The sequence below is a fragment of the Acomys minous genome (genome assembly GCF_964271855.1).
Source record: "Acomys minous genome assembly, chromosome: 2".
NCBI classification, from domain to species: Eukaryota; Metazoa; Chordata; class Mammalia; order Rodentia; family Muridae; genus Acomys; species Acomys minous.
In genome coordinates this window covers 147,898,837-147,923,334 of record NC_140484.1, presented here as the reverse complement: position 1 = coordinate 147,923,334, position 24,498 = coordinate 147,898,837, and the positions used below count along the sequence as shown (strand labels likewise).

The 24,498-nt window shown below is 43.4% G+C and overlaps 1 protein-coding gene across 2 annotated transcripts in view; it reads left to right on the top strand.

The window, feature by feature from the left end:
• Positions 1–3,282: 3,282 nt before the first annotated feature.
• Positions 3,283–24,498, top strand: part of SMG1 (SMG1 nonsense mediated mRNA decay associated PI3K related kinase) — a 105,899-nt gene continuing 84,683 nt past the window's right edge. The window contains exon 1 of one of the 2 annotated variants that reach the window (XM_084773011.1): positions 3,283–3,674. In XM_084773011.1, coding sequence (XP_084629137.1) covers positions 3,586–3,674 — 89 coding nt within the window. In that variant the 5' untranslated portion in view covers positions 3,283–3,585. The remainder of the gene's footprint in view (positions 3,675–24,498) is intronic. The other variant, XM_084773012.1, reaches the window with a different exon arrangement.

Sequence of the window (24,498 nt, the reverse complement as noted above, 5' to 3'; positions counted from 1 at the left end):
CAGAGATCCACCTGCCTTGGCCTCTGAATGCTGGGATTAAAGGTGTGCACCACCACACTCGGCTTTCTTTTTATTTTTAAAATTATTTTTGTTTCCTATGCATTGGTGTTTTGCCTGCATGTATGTCTATGTGAGGGTGTCAAATCCCCTGGAATTGGAATTACGGACAGTTGTGAGCTGCCATGTGGGTGCTGGGAACTGAACCTGGGCCCTGTGGAAGGGCAGCTGGTGCTCTTGACTGATGAGCCATCTCTCCAGTGCCCCCTCCCTTTTAAAACACACACACACACACACACACACACACACACACAGACACACAGACACACAGACACGCACACGCACGCACGCACACACACACACTGTGTGGAGGTCAGAGGACAGCTTATGGGAGTGAAGCATCTCCTTCTACCCGTGCAGATCCTGGGACCTGAACTCACGTCTCCAGGCTTTTGACATGAGTGCCAGCCCAGCAAGTGTCTTCACTGTAGGTTCCCACAGTGACATTTATTGGGGAAAGGACATTGACCATTTTGGCTGCAAACTGTTTAAAGTGTTTTTTAGGAAGGGTCTACCAAGTGATTGAGACTCTCTCACATATCCTAGCTCACCTTTTGCTAGCACTGTTTATGAGGGTTAATTATTTCTATGGAAAAGCACCTGTGAACACACACACACACACACACAACAACAACAACTCAAAACAGATAAATAAGAATTGAGCAACAGGATATAATTTCTGCCTGCCATCTTTTTTTTTAACCACTTATATATTCATTCGTTATGTAGTCCTGGCTGGCCTGGAATCTCTATATAGACTAGGCTGGCTTGAAACTCACAGAGCTCTCCCTGCCTCTGCCTCTGTTGCTGGGCTTAAAGGTGTGCTTCACCATACAGGGCTCAAGAGCATATCCTGCTCTTACAGAGGATCTGAGTTCAGGTGCCGGCACCCACACTAGGTGGCTCAGAACTGCCTCTAACTCCAGTTTAAGGAGATCCAACATCCTCTTTTTGACTATTAGAGTAGTTGTATGTGTTACCTGACACCCCCATAATTAAAAATAAAACAAATATTAAAAAACACCAAAACCTTTCTATAACCAGGTATAATGGCACATACTTGTAATCCCAGCACTTAAGATCCTGATGGGGAGAGGTGTCAGTTGGAGCCTAGCTGTGCTTTTTAATTTAAGTACCTGATAGGACCATCCCTTGTATCCTCTCTTCAGTGAGAAGTAAACTGGCATTTCTGATGGTGCCCAGAGCAATTGTAGCATCGAAACAATCTTATTGAAGTAATTATCAGTATTATTTTACAGTGCTGGGATTGAACAGAGGGACCTCAAACAGGGTAGGTGACTAAAATGCTCTACTTTCTCAGCTCCACTAAATAATAATAATGATGATGATGACAATAATAACCACCACCGTTTTGGCTGCAAATAAATTTATTATTATTGTTGTTATTGTTATTGTTACTGCTACTACTACTACTACAGTAGTTTGGTGACCAGGCTTTGGTCTGGCCAGTTCCTCGTGGGGATGTCTGTGTTGAGTGACAGATCATACTTTTCAGAAGACTTGCCCCTCCTGTAATAATGGTAGGCGTCACGGCCGGCAGGGAGAGGAAGAAAATTCATCCATTTGTCCTTTGGAATTGCAGGATCCTCCTTTCGTGAGAGGTTTGTGGGCATGCTTGAGGATCACTAGGCGGGAAGATGGAACGGAAGTAACTTTAGTAATTTTTTTTGGGGGGGGGGTGAGGTGGGCAGGGTCTCATGTAGCCCAGGTTGGTTTGGAACTACGCAGCCAAAGACGATCCTGAACAACTTCCGGTTTCCATTTCCTGAGTGCTGTAGTTACAGACAGGTCATCATGTTGCGTTTATGGGGTGCTGGGGGTAGAACCCAGTGCTTCCTGCGCGCCTTGACTTCGTGCATTCCACCTTCTGAGCCATTTCCTTGGCACAATTTTGAATTACATAAGTAATGGATATTTCTTGTAATGGCCCAAAGCTTTATGTGATAAAGGTTTAAATACTTGCTTGATGCTCATCTTGACTACTTTTTAAGATGGGCCTGCGGCTGGGGAGATGGCTCAGTCGTTAAAGTGCTTGTCTTGCAAGCAAGAACCCACCTGAAAAAGCCAGATACGGTGTCACCGGTTGTAATACCAGAGTTGATGAGGCAGACAGGCAGATCCCTGGGACTCCTAGTCAGCCAATGAGAGACCCTATCTCAAAATACTAGGTAGATGGAGGCATAAAAGTAACCCTTGAGGTTGGCCTCTGGACTCCACGTTTGTAGACACGCACACAAAGAAGTATATGGCGTTAACATAAAGTTAACTTTTTAGCGTGTGTGTGGGTAATGAGCCTCTTTCTGCTGGAACCAGAGGATTACAAAGCACAGCTCATGTGGCAGGAAGCAGGGGTTGGTGGTCTGGGTTTCCACTTTTGGAAAAAGGAAGAAGGTATCAGAACAGCACGACCTTTTTCAGGTGGGGACTTGAAAAGGTGTCGATTTCGCTTCCCCGTCCTCGATTTTACTAGTCTCACTTTTTCTCCGGGAGGATGACCGGCAGGTGGGCGCACCTGAGCGCCGAGGGTACGTCCACACCAGCGCGCGGTGCACAAGGGCACGCCAACCCCTCCTGTCCCCCATTGGACGCCTGTTCACACCTGACTGCCAGTTCCCCGAGTGTGTAGGAGGGCGTGTGCGGACACTGGGTGGAGATCCCCCCCCTCCCATGATGCCCCGCGGCGGAGCCACAGCATTCTCCACTATCCAGATAGAGCAGCAACCCAGGACGCCCAGGGAGGTCCGCTTGCGTCCCCCTTTGCCCCCCCAAAGCCCCACCCCCTTCGCCTACGTGAACGCCGGCCTCGCCCTGACGCCGAAGCTCCCAGAGCTCTGGCGCCTCTCGAGCAGGTCCCGCCGTCTATCCTTCGCCCCGCCCCTCTCCGGGTTCAGCGGACAAAGACCCCGCCTCAACTCAAGTCCCGCCCGAACCCAGGCTCGGGGAGCTCAGGCCCCGCCCCTCCTGGGTGACCCCCGTCCACCTTGTCATAAGCCCCGCCTCCCGCCGCATTCTGTGACCAATAGCCCCACCCCTCACCCTGTGCCCCGCCCCTCTCTCCGGGCTCCGGAGTGCGCCGGCACCGCCCCTGGCTCCCAGCATGCCGTGCGGCAGCGGCGGCGCGGCGGGCGGAGCCGGGAGGCGGGGAAGCCGTGGCTGTGAGAGCGTGAGGAGGAGCCGCCGCCACCGCCTCCTCGCTGTCCTCGTCCTCCTGGGCCCCCCAGCGTCGCGGGCCGCGCGCTGCCCTGGAAGGGACGTCGCCTCGCCTGCCTCCGCCTCCCCCTCGCCGCGCCGCGCCGCTCCCGCCTCCTGCTCCTGCGTTGCGGACTCCGGCGGGACCCGGAACGGCTGTCCGCCTCCCCCGCCCTCCGCCGCCCCCTCCGCGGCTTCCTCCTCTTCCTCCTCCTCCTCAGCCCCGGGCCAGATCGCAGTGTCGGCAGCGGCCGGTTCAGGCGGCGACTCGCGCTTCTTCGGGCGGCGGCGCTTGGCCATGTCGTGTCGGGGAAGGTAATGAGCCGCAGAGCCCCGGGGTCTCGGCTGAGCAGCGGCGGCGGCGGCGGCACCAAGTACCCGCGGAGCTGGAATGACTGGCAACCCAGGTGGGTGCCCGCGTCGAGCCTCTCCTGGAGCCGGCCGAGGCCTAGGCCCGCGGCACCGGGAGGCGCGGCCTAGCCCGCCGCCCCTGAAGCCGGGTGCGGCTTCCTGGGTGTCCTCCGGGCCTGGCCTGGCAGGCAAGCCGCGGGCAGCCGAGGCCTTGTGTGCCCGGCTCGCCCGCCTCGGCCGGAGGACGTTCCGCTGCGGTCCACCTCCGAGTTGAGATTTGAGGTCCGGGAACCCTCCCTCCCTGTTACCCATGAACTTCCTTGGCTCCTCCTCATCCAGCCCTCACGCAAAACGACCACCTTAAAACTCTTGTGTCCCTCTAACTTCCACGTGTTAATTGCTGTATTTTAAAACCCCCGAGCTTAATCCGAGGCCTTCCTCGGACTTCAGGCAGGACGTTGGTAGACCAGAAGATGAGATTGTGAGTCTGTAAGTGGAACTGACCCAATCTGGCACTGGGGTTTTTTGTTTTTTATTTTTGTGTGTGTGTGTGTTTTCTCTTCGTGAACGGCAATTTACCTGGAATCATCGGAAGTGAATTTGGATTCTCCAGAGTAGAGAATTTTCGCTTGGAGGAGCTGGGATCTGCTTGGATTTGAAAATAATAGGAGCGTTAATGCAAAAGAAGTTGTTTCCAGCCAGGTCTTTCTGATTAAGGACTGGTTGTGTTTAAGCTCTGAACTCTTCTTTCAAGTATTCAGAGACTACTTGAGCTTTAAAACAGGGACTACAACTTCTAAGTGTATAAGCCTGTATTTCAGTGGAAGTTCATGCAGTCTCTGGAGCACACTTCTTTGTAAATGTTCAGAAATTTGGCCACGTGAATGGGAAGCACACAGTTTTTAGGGGTTGGTATTGCTTTCTAGTAGATACTCCTAATTTTAGAATGGTTTGGACGTGGTGGATTTTATGAGAGGTTAGAATATAACATTTTAAGAGTTGGTAGAGAAATTGACATACTCTTTGGCTAATAGGGGTACATTTATTTTGTTTAGTGTGCATTCCTAAACATTGTGTCTGTTGAGAACTGATATTTGTGACTAAATGATTTCAGAGATGAGTGCCTGAGTCTGGAATTGAGATACGAAGCAGGCATAAAAAGTTTGCAAAGTCACAAGCATGCGTGCAGGCTTGTGCAGTGTGTTAAAACATGCTGACATGCTTTACTGCTTTCACTTTTATTGAAATGTGTGAAATTTGATTTTAAGCAGCTAATACATTAGGTGATAAGTGAATTCGAATTCAACTTTTGATAGAGCTCTTATTTATTTAAAGATGTATTCTACAGCGGGGCATGGTGGTGCATACTTTTAATTCCAGCACTTGGGAGGCAGAGGCAAGCCTGATCTGAGTTCCAGAACCTGTACACGTGTGTACACACACACACACACACACACACACACACACACACACACGGGGGGGGGGGGGATTTAATAATTCTTTAGAAGACCAAAATGCTCTCCCCAAATACAGCTTTTTTTTTTTTATAATGGCTTATAGTTCTAAAGAAATAAATGGAAAAGTTACAGCCACATGCTTGGTTCACCTGACTTCTTAGCTTGACAGATACTAAGCAGAATGTCTTATATAATTAGGGCATATGTACATAGGTTGTTAATAAATGTTGCCCATGTTTCAGCTGCTTTTATTTCTTGGCTGAGTGAGAGTGTAGGGAAAGGATGAAAGCTTTCTATGAGCTCTGATGGAACTCCTGGTTAGGGAGGAGTACTATAAGATACATGCTTGGCTTCATAGAATAACAGCTTACCATGCTGAAACTCCTTGCTAGGAGTAGACACATATCTTATAGTAAAACTTGGTTTATTTGTAAGGTGGCCACAATTGATTAGCTAAATAGCCAGTGGGGAAAAAACTCATGTTTTTAGGTCATGTTTTTCATAGTAAAATTTGAGATCTTCTCTTCCCACTACTCAGAAAAATGACACTGTGGCTAATGACAGAATGGAGATTTTCTTCCAACATGGCCAAGTGGAAGATACTTACTTTTTCTAAACATTTCCAAGTGCAAAAAGAGAGAGAGAGAGAGTGTGTGTGTGTGTGTGTGTGTGTATGTGTGTATGTGTGTGTGTATATATATATACATATATTAGTATTATTTTTTCCAGACAGGTCTCACTGTGTATCCTTGACTGTCCTGGAGTTGCGCTGGCCTCTGCCTGCCTGCCTCTGCCTCCTAAGTGCTGGGACTAAAGGTGTGCGCCACCACGCCCAGCTTCAAATATTTTTAAAAATTGGTTATTTGTGTGGTCATTTCTCTGCCACAGAGCAATGAGTGATGAGTAAGTGAAGATAAGAGGCCCACTCATAAGAATCTTTTTATTTTCTACCATGTAGATTACACCAGTTTAACTCAGGTTGTTAGGCTTGGTAGCAAGTGCCTTTACTTGGAAAGCCTTTTTTTTTCCCCGAGACAGGGTTTCTCTGTGTATCCTTGGCTGTCCTGGACTCGCTGTCCTGGACTCTCGATCCACCTGCCTCTGCCTCCCAGGTGCTGAGATTAAAGGCGTGGGCCACCAGGCCCTTAAATCTTTAAAAATTACTCATTATATGTGTATTTATATGTGCCTGCAGTATATGTATGTATATCATGTGCAGGTGGGACCCAGGAGAAGTCAGATGAGGGGGTTAGATTCTCTGGACTGAAGTTAATGGTGGTTGAGTCATTTGGGTGCTGGGAACCAAACTCTGGTCCTTTGCAAGATCAGCAAATGCTCTTAGCGGCTAAGTTCTCTCTTCAAGCCCTCTTTTTCTTTATTCTTTTGAGAAAAGGTCTTCCGTAGTTGAGGATGACCTTGAGCTCCTGATCTTGTTTCCAGTTCCTAGGTGCTGGCATTATAAGTGTGTTATTGCCAGGCCTTTTTTGGTTTATCAAGACAGGGTTTCTCTTTGTAGCCTTGGCTGTACTGGACTCACTGTGTAGGCGGTGCTGGCTTGGAATCCACAGAGATCCACCTGCCTCTGCCTCCCAAGTACAGGAATTAAAGGTGTACGCCACCTGCCAGGTCTGTTTTTATTTAAATAATTTTTATTAAAAACAATTATTTTCCTTTTCTGTACTTTTTTTTCCTCTGATTTTTATGGAGGGGCATGTGAGGAGGGTTCAGGCAATTGAGAATGTAATTCTTGGGTTGGGAATGCATGAAGCAGCCCTGAATTTGATCCCCAGGCACATAACCAGGGTGTGGTAGTACATACCAGCAATTCCAGCAGTGATGTTGAGTTAGATCAGAAATTGAAGATCATCTTCAGCTACGTAGTGAGTTCCAGGCCAGCCTGGGCTACACAAGACTCTGCCTCAAAACAGTGGAAAAAAGGCAATTCTTGTCTTGTATTAATTTGCCAGTTGTCCTGTCAGCCATAATAGAAGGAATCCCTCACACATATCCACAGGAAGTGCCTCTGGTTGCTGAATAATAGACTACTGGGGTAAGGCAATAGAGGTAAGCTTACCAAGTCTACTAGAAATAGTTTTAACAGTGTTTACAGAGCACTGGCCTTGTAGTCTTGGTGTCATTCTCTGGCGCCCCCACCCCCACCCCTTCTCTCTGTGTAGCCCTGGCTGTCCTGGAATTCACTCTGTAGACCAGGCTGGCCTCAAACTTGGAGATCTGCCTGATTTTGCCTCTTGAGTGCTGGGATTAAGGGCGTGCACCACCACTGCCTGGGGCTGTAGTCTTATTCACTGTACTCTCAACATTTTAGAATGGTTGGCCTAGGGCTCTGTGGGGCTGTGGTGTTACATACCTATTATCTCAGTACTTAGGAGGCAGAGGCAGGAGGATGTGACCTGTGAATATCTCAGATGAAAAGTTGGAAAGAATTTGGGATTTTTCTGGATTTAATTTTTCCATACAGAAAGCAATTGTAGCTTTTTACCATTTTTGTCTGAAAAGAGACCTATCATTTCCACTAGCCAAAGTATGCCGTCTTCTGGGTTTTACCTAAATGGAAAATACCTACTTGTATCCAAAGATAAGAGATCAGAATGCTTCAAAAGTTTTTTGAGCTAAGTGTAGTGGTGCATTCCTTTAATCCTAACATTCCAGAGCAGAAACAGGCAGGTTTCTGTGAGTTCATGGCCAGCCAAGGCTACATACTGTGACCTTGTCTCAAACAAACAAACAAAAATTTTTTGAGGGCCTAGAGAGATGGGTCAGTGAATAAAAAGCACGTAGCACTAGGCCTATGATCTGAGTTTGATCTCCAGAAACTACATGGTGAAAGGAGAGAACCGACTTTTGTAGGTTACCTCCACATTTCTGTAGGTGACCTCCACATAAGCATTGAGGCACACTTGCTCCTGCACAGACGGACAAACACACACACACACACACACACACACACACACACACACACACACTAAATAATGTAAAAAAGTTTAAAATTTTTCTTGACATAGGATTTTATATAGCTCAGGCTGATTAAAGGCTAGTGCCACCACTCCTAATGCTCCTTGCTCAATCAATTTTTGGAGTGCTAGGATTACACAGGTGGGCGGGGTCTCTCTGTGTTGCCCTGGCTGGCCTGAAAAATCCCTGTATAGATTGTCTGCCTCCTGACTCCTGTTATAAAGAATGAAAACCCGATTTTTACCAAAGAAGACTCAGGAGCCAGATGCTGGGGAGCAAACTTGCTAGCTCAAAGAGGCATAGAAAGTGCACACAGCTGACCTTCCTACTCAGCTCATGTCCCAGAGGAACAATAAAAAAGCTCACTCCTTCAGCTGACAGCCCAGAAGGAAAAGCCAAACAACTAAAGCCAGAGCATAGTAACTCAAAGCTCAAAAGCCTGTTTCTTCTTATCTATGTTGTCTTAAATACCATTCAACTTAAAGTCCTTTAATTCCTGTCAGCTGGGTTCTTGCCTATTGACTTAGGGTAAACTATTAAATCCTGTGTACAGAAAGCTCCTTGATTAAAGGTGTATTCTAGGGCTGCCTGAACCACACCTTAATCGTGTGTTTACAATAAACAAAAAAGTTCTTGGACTAAAGGTGTGTGTTAGGGCTCAACCACACCAAAGAAGAAACAGTTTTCACAGTTCACAGTCTTGGGGTTCACAATGGGATCAAATTATCCTGTGACACCTGAGTGCTGGGATTAAAGGTGTGTGCCACCTCAACAGGTTTTTGAGACCAGAGTTATTTGTTCTACTTTTTGTGGTAAAACTGGTGCCCATAGATATATAATATAATGGGAGAAAAAGAAACATGAAATTGAAGAGCCACACATGTCATTGCTATGAATGGGACTTTAAATAGAATTTAGTAAGTTTGTATTAATTTTGTTTGGTCTGTATTGCACACCGGGCTCAAGTGATCCATCTGCCTCAGCCTCCCAAGTATCAGGATCAAAGCTGCAGGCCACCAAACTCCATTTATTACCATTTTTACCAGTTCTATATTACAGATTCCTAAGAGCATTGAGGGTTTTTTTTTTCTTTTCTTTTTTTGTTTTGTTTTGTTTATTGTTTTTTTGTTTTTGAGACAAGATTATTTTGTGTAATAGTCCTGGCTGTTCTGGGACTCTCTTTGTAGACCAGGTGGCCTTGAACTCACAGAGATCTGCTTGCCTGTGCCTCCCCAGTGCTGGGAGAGAGTTTTCAACTAATTATATGAGTGCTCCTCCTTTTTTTCCTTTTTTAAAAAAATTTAAACACATTTTTTTATTGAAAAATAAAATAATTCATATTACATCTCATTTGCTATCCCATCCCATGCATCCTCCTATTCCTCCCTCCCTCCCGCTTTCACCCCATTCCCCTTCCCTATGACTGTGACTGAGGGTGACCTCCTCCCCCTGAATATGATGCTAGGGTATCAAGTCTCTTCTTGGTAGTCTGCTATCCTTCCTCTGAGTGCCATTGGACCTCCCCATCAAGGGGATATGGCCAAATATGGGGCACCAGAGTTCGTGTGAAAGTCAGTCCCCAGTCTCCACTTAACTGTGGCGAATGTCCTGTCCCTTGGCTAGATCTGGGTAGGGGTTTAATGATGACTGCAGGTATTGTCCTTGGTTGGTGCCTTAGATCGAGCAGAACCCCTGGGCCCAGATCCACCCATCACAGTGTTCTTCTTGTAGGTTTCTAGGACCCTCTGGATCCATCTATTTCTCTGTCTCCTATATTTTTCTCACCTAGAGTCCCAATAGGATGTCCTTACCTCTATCCCACTTTCCTGGTAAGTGAAGACTTTCATGAGACCTGCCCCTTAGGCTAGTGTCCAGTTATAAGTGAGTATATACTATTTGAGTCTCTCTGCTTCTGGGTTAGCTCACTGTATGATTTTTCAATGGAAGTTAATATTTCCATTATCAAATAAAACCTTTATAAAAACATTTGGCAAGTATATCTTTAAGTTGATCATTTTTACCCTTCTTAATTTCTTAAAAAAATTCCTGTGTGTGTGTGTGTGTGTGTGTGTGTGTGTGTGTGAGAGAGAGAGAGAGAGAGAGAGAGAGAGAGAGAGAGAGAGAGAGAGAGAGAGAGAGAGTGAGTCAGGCAGACACAGAGACAGAGACCAACCCACCTCACGGTGTTCATGTGAAGGTCAAAGGACAACTTAGTGGAGTGTGTTTGGGTTCTGGGGTAGAACTCCAGCCATCAGGGTTGTTGACGACAGCAAGTTACTGAGCATCTTGTTGGTCCTTCATTCCTTTTTAAATTGGAGTGTGACTGAACATTAGTATTTAAACTTTTAAAATTAATTTTAAATTTGTTATTTAAAGAATGTGTGTGGTGTTCTGCATGTCCGTGAAGCATGTGCATGCAGGGTCTTCAGAGGCCAGAAGAGGCATTGGAACCCATGGGACTGGAACCCAGATGGTTGTAGGTGCTAAGAATTGACCCTGAATCCTCTGCAAGTTGTACTTCACTGCTGAACCATCTCTCCAACCCCTATTTTAAATTTTAAGAAACTATGATATAGTTTTTAACTGTGTGAAATATCCTCACCAGTAAATATTTAGGGATATTTTTGACTTGCATACTGACAAACTGTATGGCCTTATCTATATGTGTTTGATCATGGAAAGTACTGAACTGTTCTTTTGCTTTTTTTTTTTTTTAATATTTATTTATTATGTATACATTGTTTTGCCTGCATGTACCCCTGCAGGCCAGAAGAGGGCACCAGATCTCACTACAGGTGGTTGTGAGCCACCATGTGGTTGCTGGGAATTGAACTCAGGACCTCGGGAAGAGCAGGTGGCACCCTTAACCTCTGAGCCATCTCTCTAGCCCTGTTCTTTTGCTTTTTAAAGATTTTTTTAGTGCACATGAGTGTTTTACAGAAGAGGGCAGCAGATCTCATTATAGATGGATGGTTGTGAGCCACCATGTGGTTGCTGAGAATTGAACTCAGAACCTCTGGAGGAGAAGTCAGTGCTCTTAACCACTGATCCATCTCTCCAGCCCCTGAACCGTTCTTTAAGTAAGAAAAAAATGACAAAGCACATTGAGTGTTACAGTGTTGGTGTACTTACTTCTATATTTGATTAGTGGTGTTTCAGATTTGGGGACTGAGAGGAGGGAAGGATATACAAGGAGCAGGAGTCAGTGGGGTGATGAAGTGGGTCTATACACTTTTCTTGGTAAGCTTGGAGAAAATATGAAACCAAACAGAAAGGCGACTGTGTAAGTGCAAGCTGTCCCTGAGCAATACTCTCAGTTTATTTAGAAGCAGGGAGCTGTGAAGACCAGCAAATGGTGAGGGAGAAGCTGAAGAGCTGGGCTGGAACCGCATTGCTGGCTTTGGTCACAGTTGAAGTGTACTTGGAGTGTTTTGAGGAGCTATTGAGATTTGCCAGCAGCAAACTGCCGTCATTTAAGATTTAACCTGTAGGTTCACGAAGGGTGTGCATCTGTAAGCACAGTTGGGAAGGTCTGGACAAGAGGCTACTGAGGCCTATGTAAGTCATGTATTCTGTGTCTGTTGATAGTGCATGACTGAAGCTCAGAAAAAACTGTTCCCAATATGTAGGAACTTGGGCTAGCAGAAACCCTTCATTTGTTGTCTAGTGTGACCACTAGGTGACCACTTAGGGGAGCCTTTCTGCTTGCCCACACTTAGGTCACCTTAGTAAACATGATGTGTATCACCTATAAAACAGATGTGACGTTAGTGTCTTTTTAGGAACACTGAATTCTCACAGCACTAGGGTTTCCTGCCTTTCCTATCCTAATTATCAAAAACAGATTTGAGGAGTTCCTGTCATTGAACTGCCCTGGATGGTGTCACACAAGCTGTATGTTTTAGTTCTTTTCATATTGTCATTATTTTGGTTATCTGAAATTGGCATTTTTATTAAGAGCTTGTATTTTTAAAACTACAAAATAAAGTAGACTTTACAGTGTATAAAGACCTAAAAGCAGAATTTATTAAAAATTTGTAGTTTCTTACACAAAATATCCCAGCTTACTGTGTTTTTTCTGTTTTGTGTTTAGATTGTAACCAGCTCTTAGAGCGTTGCTTACTCAAAACTGTTTGGCTTTAGAAAGTTAGTTCTAGTTGGGCGGTGGTGGCACATGCCTTTCATCCCAGCTCTAAGGAGGTAGAGGCAGGTGGATTGCTGTGAGTTCGAGGCCAGCCTGGTCTACAAAGACAGCCAAGGCTACACAGAAACCCTATCTCAAAAAGGGGGGGGGTTCTGTTCCCTCTGTTTATTGAATGAACTTTATTATGGTTCATTCTTAAGCTAGTGATTACTTTTTTTTTTTTTTTTTTTTTTTTTTTTTTTGATGGATGCCTATATCTCTGTAACCACCATTCTCAAATGGAGGCAGACTTCAGTTGGATTCCCCCACCTCCCCACTTCTACCCTCAGCACCAGCAGCAACATATGATGAGAGCATGCATTGACTTTTAAAAAAAATGTGCATTGGTGTTTTGTCTGCATGTATGTCTCTGTGAGAGTGTCAAGAGCTTAGAGTTAGAGACAATTGTGAGCTGCCATGTGGGTGCTGGGAATTGAACCCAGGTCTTCTGGAAAAGCGTCAGTGCTCTTAACTGCTGAGCCATCTCTCCAGCCCGAATTGGCTGGCTGGCTGGCTGGCTGGCTGGCTGGCTGGCTTGCTTGCTTGCTTGCTTGCTTGCTTTATTTATTTATTTATTTATTTATTTATTTAATGTATACAGTGCTCTGCCTGCATGTACACCTACAGGCCAGAGAAGGGCATCATATCACATTATAGATGGTTGTGAGCCACCATGTAGTTGTTAGGAATTGAATTCAGGACCTCTGGAAGAGCAGTCAGTGCTCTTAACGTCTGAGCCATTTCTCCAGACCCGAATTGACTTAAAATGTTTTTATTTACTTTTATTTTTATGTACATTGCTGTTTTGACTGCATGTATGTCTGTATGAAGGTGTCAGATCTTGGAGTTACAGACAGTTGTGAGCTGCCATGTGGGTGCTGAGAATTGAACCTCGGTCCTCTGGAAGAGCAGTCAGTGCTCTTAACCGCTGAGCCATCTTTCCAGTCTCCCAAATCGACTTTTTAAAAACATTTTTAATTGCACGTACACACAGGTGCCTCGCCTCATTTGTGTCCGTCAGAGATGGTCAGATGTGGTATTAAGTGCCTTTACCCAATGAGCTATCTTGCTGGCTGTACTTTGAAATCTTTTGCAGAGAGGACATCTTTACATGTTGTGTCAGGACTTATCAGTTTGGTCTTTATTAATTTTTGGGCTTTACCATTTTCAACGTATTTCTGTTATGGTGTTGCTATAAACATTGCTTGGTTGGAGCATCTGAAGAATGCTGTGAAGTTGGACATGGTAAACCCACAACAGGACCATTTTTGGGTTCTGAGTTTTGGAATACATAGAAGGTCCTCAGTTGGCTAAGTTTATTCTAGGAGTTACATATTGCTGGCCCTCTATCCACACTCTTGCTTTTTTCTGTTTTTCAGCTTTCTTTGACTCCTAACTGGGATCCTTCTGCCTCTGTGATTTGTTCCCTTTTCAAAGTATGTAGCTGATGTCAGTGAAAGCCAACATGTTCTTATCACACCAGTTACCTACCCATTTTGTTACTCTAACTAGAGTAGGTCAGGGAGAACAGATCCAGTTATTTTCTTTTCAGAGTGGGGGACTGTGGGGGGAGTCTGTTTGTCTGCCTTATTTTCCCTGAGGCACCTCCCCCTCCCCAGCCCACCTTCTTGTTGCCATAGGCTGTCTGCATTTGCTGTTATTGCTGCAAACGCAGCTGCTGTGAATTTTGTCCTTCCCTGGCTGCTCTTAACACTGTTGAGAAGGGTGTTAAGACTTTAGCACTGTATTCTGGGTTTTCTTCATAGTACTTAACCAGTACCCCAAATCTTCATGTTTGTATTCCTCAATCAAGCATAATGTGTATAAATCTCATGTTAGTCATGTTTTGCATCTGTGCACTCTTCCATCCTACTGCTGCATCAGAAATAGTATGAGTCTCCCCCTTCTCTCTTTAAAAACTATTTTTGTTTTATTTTGAGACAGTTTTACTTTGCAGCCCTGGCTGGCCTTGAACTCACAGAGCCTTCCCCTACCTCTGCCACACAAGTGCTGGGATTAAAGTTGTGTAACTCCATGCTTGGCTTCATTCTATATTTGAATGTCAGTATAATTGTCCTCTGCTTTTTGTGGCTCCAAGACTCCACTCAGATATCCAAATTCTCAGATGCTGATGTACCTTTAAAATTGCCCAGTAGTTGTTCTTGGACACGTTAGTGCAGTGGTTCTTAATCTGTGGGTCACAACCCCTTTGGGGTTGAACAGCCCTTTCACAGGGGTCACATCAGATATACTGCATATCCAACGTTTACGTTACACTTCTTACATGACCGCAGCTATAAATTTTATGGTTGGGGTCCTCTCAACAGGAGGAACTGTATTAAAGGGTCACAGCATTAGGAAGGTTGAGAAATCATGGGTTAGAGCGTCTCTGTATGCCTTGTGCACCTATTGCAGTCAGTGTGCACTGATGAGGGAACGATGGCAGAAAAGAAGAAAAACCCCACTGTGCACTATCATTGTGTATTTGGTGTTTTTTTCAGGTTCACTTTGGTCATAGGTCATAGATTGGTAAAGGCAGGACTTGGAGTTGACAAGTTTGTTCCTGTTTTTACAAAGCTCCTCAGTTTATAAGCCTTAGGAAGCGTTTGGAGGGGACTGTTTCTCTTATAGAAGGCCAGTTAGCCTGAGGCAGCAAATTATACAGCCGATAAAGCAGCTGCAAGGGATTATTGTTCGCATGGTCTGTGGCAGCCAGGTCTGTAACAGAAGGAAGAATATGGTACTTAAGATTGATAGGTTTTTATTAATCTTCAAAAACACCTTGCTCATACTTTGAAATTGTTTTACACGCTGGCCTTTTACCCCATGTCTACTATAATTTATACATACTGCTTAAACAGCCCATTCACTAAAATACTAACTACTGGATTGAGATCGCTGATGTCCTGGGGCAATGACAATTCTGCACTTAATTGGAGGAATGAAACTGATTTTCTGGAGCCAACAGTTTCTGAAACAGTACTTTGCTGAATTCATTTTGATGTCCATAACCTTTCAAAAAATGAAATTGGATTCTTGGAAGATAGTACTAATATTTATGTCGTTATTCATCATATGGCTAGGACCTTGCCTCTTTTCTGACTAGATCGTTGGTATCACAGAATTAATATTTAGTTGAAAAGAAAGCAATCTAGAATTTGTTGTAAAAAGATGAGTTGCACTTCTTGCATATCTTTACTGTTCTTAGAGCACCTGAGGAGAAATGAAAATGGAGTAGGTGCTTAGTGGAAGCAAGCCCATGGTGCTTGAGACAGAGTGCTTATTCAGAAGCCAGGTTTAAAAGGAGCCACAGATTATATTTTGCTAAAAATGAGTATGTCATCGTTTGGAATGATTGCAGCATTATAGTGTACAGTATTGTGTTCTATTTTGGAAATACTAAAGTTATAAATGCACTTAGGGGTAATAATAAGGTATGTGTAATAATCATCTCATTGGCTATAAAAACAAGTTTTTATTTAAAAAACTTCATTTGTCATGTGCATGAAGGCAAGAGACTAATTTTGTGGAATTGATTCTTCCCTTCCACTTTTTACGGGGGTCTTGGGATAAAACTCAGGTCATCAGGTTTACATAGTGAGTGCCTTTACCTGTTGACATCTTGTCAGTCCTAAAACCAAGTTTTCTTAAAAAAAAAACAAAACAAAACAATATTTAATAGTTACTATAATGCATGTTATCTTTATTTCATTGTAAGCTGTTGACACAAAAATTGCACTAACTATTCCTGCTTTTAGAAAGGTAGGGGGTGTGTATGTATGTGATATAGCTATACATTTTTGATACATTTTCATTATCTTTTAAAGGATGCATGATGTTAAAACCTAAATTTCTTCTAAGTAATGACATGTGGCATTTATAGTATTGCTTACATACTTATAAAATATGGTAGGGTGGGTTAGGTTGCACTGCAGTAGTTTTTCTAGTCTGAGTCCTTGAAGCCAGAAACCACTTTCATAATGGCAAATAAGGAATTTCAGCATAGATTTGGACTTGTCTGCTTTCCCTTCATGTCTTATCCTTCACTCTTGAAGAGCTTGCTCCCAAGTGCTGAGTATGGCAGCGCATGCTTTTAGTCCCAATACTCAGGCACAGGGATGCTCACATCAATGATTTCAAGGCCAGCCTGCCCTACCTAGGGAGTGCTAGCCCAGCAAGCCCTACGTAGTGAGAACCTGTCTCAAAACAATAAAGAAAACAAAGAAGTGGCTACTAGTTGAAATGATAAGCCATGGAAAATATTCTAATTTTTGTAAGTTTGGATACATTGCAGGGCAGGGGCATGGAGTAAATTGATACTGGGTAGGCTTGTAGATACTATGTAGTTTGCTTAACTTTGATCATATGGTTAGAAACTAATTCTTTTTGAGACGTTGTTGAATCTTTCCTCTCTTAGTCTGGTGCTTGCGTTTGTGTACACTGTTTTTAGTAAAGAAGGAGGAGTTATGTCTTCGGAAGGTTGTACTCTGAGGTGTCTTCTGAATCGTGTGATAAGCTTGATTGAAATAGCACATCATTGTAAGGGTGTGTGTGCACTAGTAGGCACATTTTGCTAGAATTTAAGCTGTATAGATGTATTCAAGTTAGCAAATATCCTATTCTAAGAAGATTTTAGAGATTTTTCTTCTTGTTGTAAAGGGAAATTATAAAAGTTACTTACTTTAAACTAAATGGGACAAAATGTATTTAGTATAAAATATAACAAAAATGAAGTTTGTAGATTTTGTAGGTTTGAAATGGCTTACTAGATAGTTTATTTTCTAGCTTCCTTAAGTTTAAGCCTATCAGTATTTCTGCTGCCTGCTGAGTACAGCTGGTCCCCCATTCCTGGCTTGGATTGATGCTGTTTCTTGGGTTTTAGTAAGTTCTGTGCAAACGCTCTTCAGTTAATGAATATTCCTGTGGTAGAATAGTGTCATTATTTTGTGTCGTTTCCTTTATAATTGATTTATAACATATGCCTTCTGAGATTTAAGTTAGACCTTTTTTTTAATTTAAAAAAAAAAAGAGTTTTAAAAGTGCTTGTTTTGCCGGGTGTGGTGTTGACGTCTTTAATCCCAGCACTAGGGAGGCAGAGGCAGGTGGATCTCTGAGTTCCAGGCCAGGCTAGTCTACAAAGGGAGTCCAGAACAGCCAAGGTACACAGAGAAACCCTGTCTTGGGGGAAAAGTGCTTGTTTTGCTTGTGTGTGCACTACAGCATGTGCACAAGGATTAGTGGGAGCTGTGTGTTTCCTTTCACCAACTGTCTTGGGAGGAGGAGGTTGAACTTCATCAGTCTTTTTTTTTTTTTTAATTATTTTTTTGTGTATGGGTATTTTGCCTGCATGTGTGTACCATATCTGGTGTTCTCAGAAGCAAAAAGAGGCGTGAATCCCCTGCAACTGGAGTTATAAATGGTATGAGCTACCTTGCAGGATGGTGGTGCTGGAAATTGAAGCCAAGTCCTCTGAAAGAGCTGCCAGTGCTCTTATTTGCTGAGCCATCTCTCCAGCCCTAGTTCACCATCAGTCTTGACACCAGGCATCCTTACCAGCCCCTAGTACTTGTTTTTTTTTTTTAAGCAGTGGCCAGAAAACAATTTACTACCCAAGAATATTTAAGGAGTTGTGTCCTGTGGGTGTTACTAGAGAGGTTGAATCAATCTATTTAAAAATTCACTTACTGTCTTTGTATGATTTTTATTGGCAAAGTTAGAAAGAAAATCAAGGTGTTCTAGATGCTTCTCCAAGGTGTATTTTTATGCATAAACTAAAACTACCTTAGATATTTCTGGCAGTCTTCCTCTGTAGAGAGCCACTGGTATGGCTTCTAAGCATAATAAATGCCTTTTCTTCTTGGTCCTAACGTTTAAACATGTTGCAAGTTAAAGTGTATCAGGTAGTTGCTTAGAAAGGTAGGTGCCTCTGACTTGTGGTATCCTGTCTCTCATGGTCACTCTTAATTTGATAAGACTTTCCTTTCTCCATCCCTCCTCATTTTTAGAGTGATGTATTTTATATGTATAGTGTTGCTTGCATGTCTCTGTGTATCATGTGCATGCCTGGTCCCTGAGAATGTCAGAAGGTGTCAAATCCCCTGACACTGGAGTTAAGGATAGTTGCAAACTGCAATGTGGGTACTGGAACTTGAACCTTCTTTGGAAGAACAGCAAGCGCTCTTCACAGATGAGCCATCTCTCTAGCCCAAGAGGTTTTTTTTCTTCTTCTTCTTTCTTTTTTTGAAGTGTACATGTCCCAAGTCTTCAGCTGTGCCATCCTGAACATGCTTCATCTCATCCTAAAGTGACATGTCCAAATTACACATTTAACTGTTTTAATGTGAAAATGATTTTGTGGCACCACATTTTTTTCTTCTTTTGTCTCACTTGAAAATTAGCATCTTTTACAGAGCATTTATTTTTGCTGACAGAAAGTTAACTGTGTAGCTCAGGCTGTCCTTAAACTTACTGTTTAACTACCCAGACTAGTGCTGCTTAAATTTTTAATTTTGCATTACCCTTCAGTGGTTCATTAATGAGAATTTAGTGCGAATATTCAGTTATCAAAATAGGAAATAGACCATTACAAACTTACTATGTAATTATTATAGAAGTTATTTATTTTAAATAAGGTGCCCCGTGGACTATCAGAAATTTCTCAGATATTGACAACAGAAAGGTTGTTGTTATGCCAGAAGGTTGTAACTGTTTATTGTTGGTTTTGATGGCAGCTGTCTGTTACTGGTTCAAGTTTTTCTGAGTGCTTTGGCCACATGGAGTTTTCAGCTCCAGCTCTTCCTATGGACTATTTCTAAGGGGGTCAGCAACTTGTTCATTGGGACTGTAGTCACATTAAGCTGGTGCTATAGCTCTGCTTTTTCTTGTAAAATGGCTAAACAGGTGGGCAGTATAAGCTATGGCATGCTGAATTATTCAAAACAGATCTTGCCTTTTACTTTGACAACTTTAACCATAAAAAAGGTGTTTGTTTTATTATTTACTTATTTATTTATTATGCATACAGTGCTCTGCCTGCATGTACACCTGCAGGCCAGAAGAGGGCATTAGATCACATTATAGACCCTTATGAGCCACCATGTGGTTGCTGGGAATTGAACTCATGACCTCTGGAAGAGCAGTCAGTGCTCTTAACATCTGAGCCATCTCTCCAGCCTTGCTTGTTTTATTTTTTTATGCTGTTGAACCCAGGGTTTCATATATGTTGAGAATGTTCTACCATTGATCTTCTGCCCTAGCCTAATAACAAATACTGAAAAAATAAAAAATTGAGTGACTTTGATGGACGTGATGCTGTGTAGTTTGACAAATGAGTATAACCACCAGGCTCAGGCTGTTGTTATTCCTCACAGAAGCCCCTGTGTCCTTTTGTAATCAGTTTCTGAATCAGTGTCTGCCTTTTCATGGTTTAGAATTTCAATATATGATTGGTTTTGATGGGGTGGTAAATGCATATAAAATGTACCATTTGTTGGCATCAGGAGGTTATGCAGTAATTGAGCACTTGTGTCTAGTCATATGAGTAGAATTGTACAGTAAGTGTGTACTCATGTCACTTAGTCTGATGTTTTCCATGTTTACCCAAGGTGTTGGATGTGTGAGCACTTCATTCCTTTTTACTGCTTAATCATACTCTGTTCTTTCTCTTGCCAATAGACATATTGATGTCTGCCTCTTGACTAACACAACTATTGTATACAACTTCATGTGTGCTTTTATTGCAACATGTATTTTCAGTTTTGGGCGTATGCCTTGAGAGAGATTTGATGGCCTACATTATAATTTCCTGCTTTTTGAAGGATGGTCAAACTGTTTTTTGAAGTGCTTGTACCATTTCATATTCCCACAGCAATGCAGAAAGGGCTCTAGTTCTTTCACGTCCTCATAAAACCCTGTTCTTTTCTGTTTTTATATTCACATTTTAGATTGTGTTTATTATAGTAAGTATACATTTTCCTTGTTTTGATTTTTATTTCCTTTCTTTCTCTCTCTCTTTCTTTCTTTCTTTCTTTCTTTTTCTTTTTCTTTTTCTTTATTTTCTTCTTTATTCCCAGACAGGGTCTCTCTGTGTAGCCTTGGCTGTCCTGGACTCGCCTTGTAGGCCAGGCTGTCCTCGAACTCACAGTAATCCGCCTACCTCTGCCTTCCAAGTGCGAGGATTAAAGGCATGTGCGCTGTGCGCCCCCCCTCCCCCCCAGTTTAGCCCACTATTATCATGGTGAGGAACACAGTGGCATGCAGGCAGGCAGGCATAATGCTGGCAAAGTACTGTGGTTGAGAGCTACATCCTGAAACTGAACCTGGTGCAGGTTTTTGAAACTTCAGAGAGCAGCCCCAGTGACACAATTCTTCCAGCAAGGCCACACCTTCTGATCCATCTAATCCTTTCAAACAGTTCCACTCCTTGGTGACTAAGCATTCAAATATATGAGCCAATTAATGGGGCTCATTCTTACTCAAACCACCACACCATTCAGATTGTGAAAACAATTTAGACTGGCCTTTTACGTAGACAGGTCTCTATGTAGCTCTGGCTGGCCTGGAAATTAGACACCTGCCTCTGCCTGTTGAGTGCTGGAATTAAAGTCATGTGCCACCATGCTTATTTAGATCTTTTAGGAGAGTTGGAACTGTCTTTTGTAATCTTTCTAAAGATGTGCGTGAGCACTTGAGTGCTCTTGTGGTATGCAAGTGGAGGTCAGAGGCAACTTGTAGGAACTGGTTTTCTCCTTCTGCTATGTGCTTCTGAGGTCAGGGATTGAACTCATGTCCTTAGGCTTGGCTGCAAGTGCCTGTATCCACTGAGTCATCTTCCCAGCCCACTTTTGTAATTTTTAGCTCTCAGTGCTTATTGTAAAAGGTCCAAGAAAATGTTGGTATTTTCCCTGTTTTGTATGACAGCTGGGGACTGAACCCAGGTTCTCATGTATTCTGTGCCAGGTATATTACTACTGAGTTAAATCCTCATCCCAGAAATACTGGTTTACTGGAAGGTTTGGAGAGGAAGTTTAGAGTGCAGCTGAATTGCAAAGTTAAACAAAAAGCCTTAGTGATATCATTTAGTCAACAAGTAAATTTATGTGCTGTTCAGGCAATGTGGTACCTAATAGCCCTCTGCCCTTCTGGTATATTACACCGATTTTGGAGAGTACCACTTAGTAAGAGCAGAGGGAAAGACCATTAGGTCTTCTGAAGTGCACAAATAATGGTGGCTCCTGAAGAGACTTGGGAATCCAAAATTTGCAGAAAGAAAGTTGGTTTGAGACCTGGGAGATAAAGAGAAAGGCTAAGGGAGCAAGGACTAAGGACAATGCTGTGCAGGTAGGCATGGACTAAATTCTTTCTAAAAACGTAAAACTTGAGATATCAAATGCTTTAACTTGGAAAGGATGGGTACAGGATGAGGGAGTGACATTGGTTTTGCCTTAGAGTTATTTTGTACATTGGGTAGAAGAGGTGGGGTGAAGATGAGTTTTAGAGATGAGATAGATGCACCGTCTGACAGGTCGTGTAGTGCCTTTTATTAGGAGACACCTGAAGATGCACTGTCTGTTCTGTGGGGGTACTGGGAACAGGGAGTCAGTTGTGTTAGAACATCGAGTGTTTTTTTTTTTGTTTTGTTTTGTTTTAAGGTCTTACTATATTGTTCAACAGGGAGTCAGTTGTGTTAGGACATCGAGTGTTTTTTTGTTTTGTTTTGTTTTAAGGTCTTACTATATTGCTCAGACTGGCTCTAGCATCTGAGCTCAGGTTAGCTTCCTGCTCCTGTCTCCCTGGTAGCTGGGCTGCAGATGTGTGCCCCTGTTGTCTAGCTTGAGAAGTTTCTGAACAGATGAATATAGAGGCCTAAAACTCAGAATGGACATCTGTAGTGAGACCTATACCTGCAAGTTGGTGGTATTCAGTTGTAAATACTATGTCAGCAAGGGTTAAAGCGAGAACAAGCCAGATTGTTCCCCAGAGGGCATAAGGCTAGGCTTTGAAGGTCTGTAAGGATTGGTAGTTTGGCAAAGGAGCCTATGAGAGGGTCAGGAAAAGGAGAATCCAATTGCTTTCAAGATCTGATGATGAGAATTGTATGAAGTAAAATTTTAAAAAATGTATGTGTATATGCATTTCCATGTGTGTTAGTGTCTGCAGAGGCCACAAGAGAGGGTCTTAGGCCCCCTGGAGCAGGAGCTACTGGTGATTGATTCTGAATGGTCAGACACAGGGCTGGGATCCTAACTCTGGTTCTCTGGTAAAACAGCAACTCTGTTTTGTTTTTATTTTGTAAATTTTATTTATTTATTTATTTATGACAGAGTTTCTATGTGTAACAGCTCTGACCTGGCTAGACAGGATCTGCCTGCCTCTACCTCTCAAAGTGCTGCAATTAAAGACATGCACCATCACACCTGACTTCACTCTCACAGCTAAAGCTGCACATGCATTTTTTTGAGTGTTCTTTCTCAGTGCTGCTCTGTCTGATGTCTTGTTCGGTTTGATTCTTTAAAGTAACCCAAGCTGCAGTGGTTTTGTACTTTCATCTAGTCTAAATAACCTCTTTACTCACACCAAGCGGACAAAACCCCAAATATCCAGTGATGAACTAAACAGAAGCAGACACTGCCAACAAACAAACTACTCAGACTACCCCATTCTCTTCTGATTCCAAAACTCAGCCCCTATGCAGACTCTAATGCTTGCCAAGAAAACAAAGACCCGCCAACGTACTTTCCCCCAGTCCTCCTACTTCTCTATCTCCTCCGACCCCTCTCAACTTTTCAGGCATTTTCTCCTATAGAATCTCTTTCCAATACAACTAAAATTTCTTCCTAAACACGTGAAGTTTAAAAGGACATTAAGAAAAAGTAACACCGCCCCCCACCCCCACCCATCAAGCCCACCTGTTCCCCACTACATAATTGGCTCTGCTCTGTGTGGTCAACTTGTCCAAGATGTCTGCACTTCCCTTGCCCATTTATTTACCTCTTCCATCTCAATTCCCACCTGATGTGATTTCTGCTTATGTCTCTGCCCTCCAGGTTGCTAAGTCCCAGATCTATTTTCAAGTTTCACAGGACTACAAGTAGAGTTGTAAGTTTTTTTGCCAGAGGAATAAGATAGAGAAAAATGAAAACTCCCCTTTTAAAATATTCTTATGTTATGGGCTGGAGATATAGCTTATGTTGTTTTGTTTTGTTTTTTGGTTTTTCGAGACAGGTCTCTCTGTGTAGTATTAGCTGTCCTGGACTAACTTTGTAGACCAGGCTGGCCTCGAACTCACAGCGATCCGGCTGCCTCTGCCTCCCGAGGGCTGGGATTAAAGGCGTGCGCCACCACCGCCTGGCTAGTTTATGTTAAAAGTTACTGTTTTAGCCCAGTGTGGTGACACACGCCTTTAATCTCAGCACTCAGAAGGCCGACACAGGTGTAGCTCTGAGTTCGAGGCCAGCTTGATCTACATAGTGAGTTCCAGGACAGCATGGGCTGCTGAGAGACCTTGTCTTTAGGAAAAACCTCAGGTGGTGGCAGCACACATCTTTAATCACAGCACCCAGGAGGCAGAGGCAGGTTGATCTCTGTGAGTTCCAGGCCAGCCTGATCTACAGAGTAAGTCAAGGACAGCTAAGGCTACACAGAGAAGTCTTGTCTCGAAAAACCAGCGTGGGAGTGGGTGGGAAAAACCAACCAAACAAAACAGAGGGAGAAAGGAAGGAGGAGGGGCGGGGAGGAGAGAGAGGAAAGAGAGAGAAAAGGAAAAAGAAAAAAAAAAAGTACAGTGAAAGGCAGCTCTTACCTGGTGGAAATAGTTGGGTTGGGCGAAGGCTTTAGTGGAGATAGATTAAGATGGCGTTTTGAGGGAGCTGGCTGTCAAGAATCTGGACAGTTAGATTGAGATGGGATGTGTGCAAGACAGGGCACAGTCTGGTCTTCAAGGTCCTTTGTAGGTGAAGCTTTCCTTCAATTCTCATCCTCTTTTAAAAAATATATTTATTAATTTATTCATATTACATCTAAATTGTTATCCCATTCCTCCCTCCCTCCCATTTTCCCCTTACTCCCCTCCCCTATGACTGTGACTGAGGGAGACCTCCTCCCCCTGTATACATAGGGTATCAAGTCTCTTCTTGGTAGCCTGCTTATTCTTTCTCTGAATGCCACCAGGCCTCCCCATCCAGGGTATGGTCAAATATAGGGCACCAGAGTTCGTGTGAAAGTCAGTCCCCACTCTCCACTCAGTTGTGGAGAATGTCCTGTCCATTG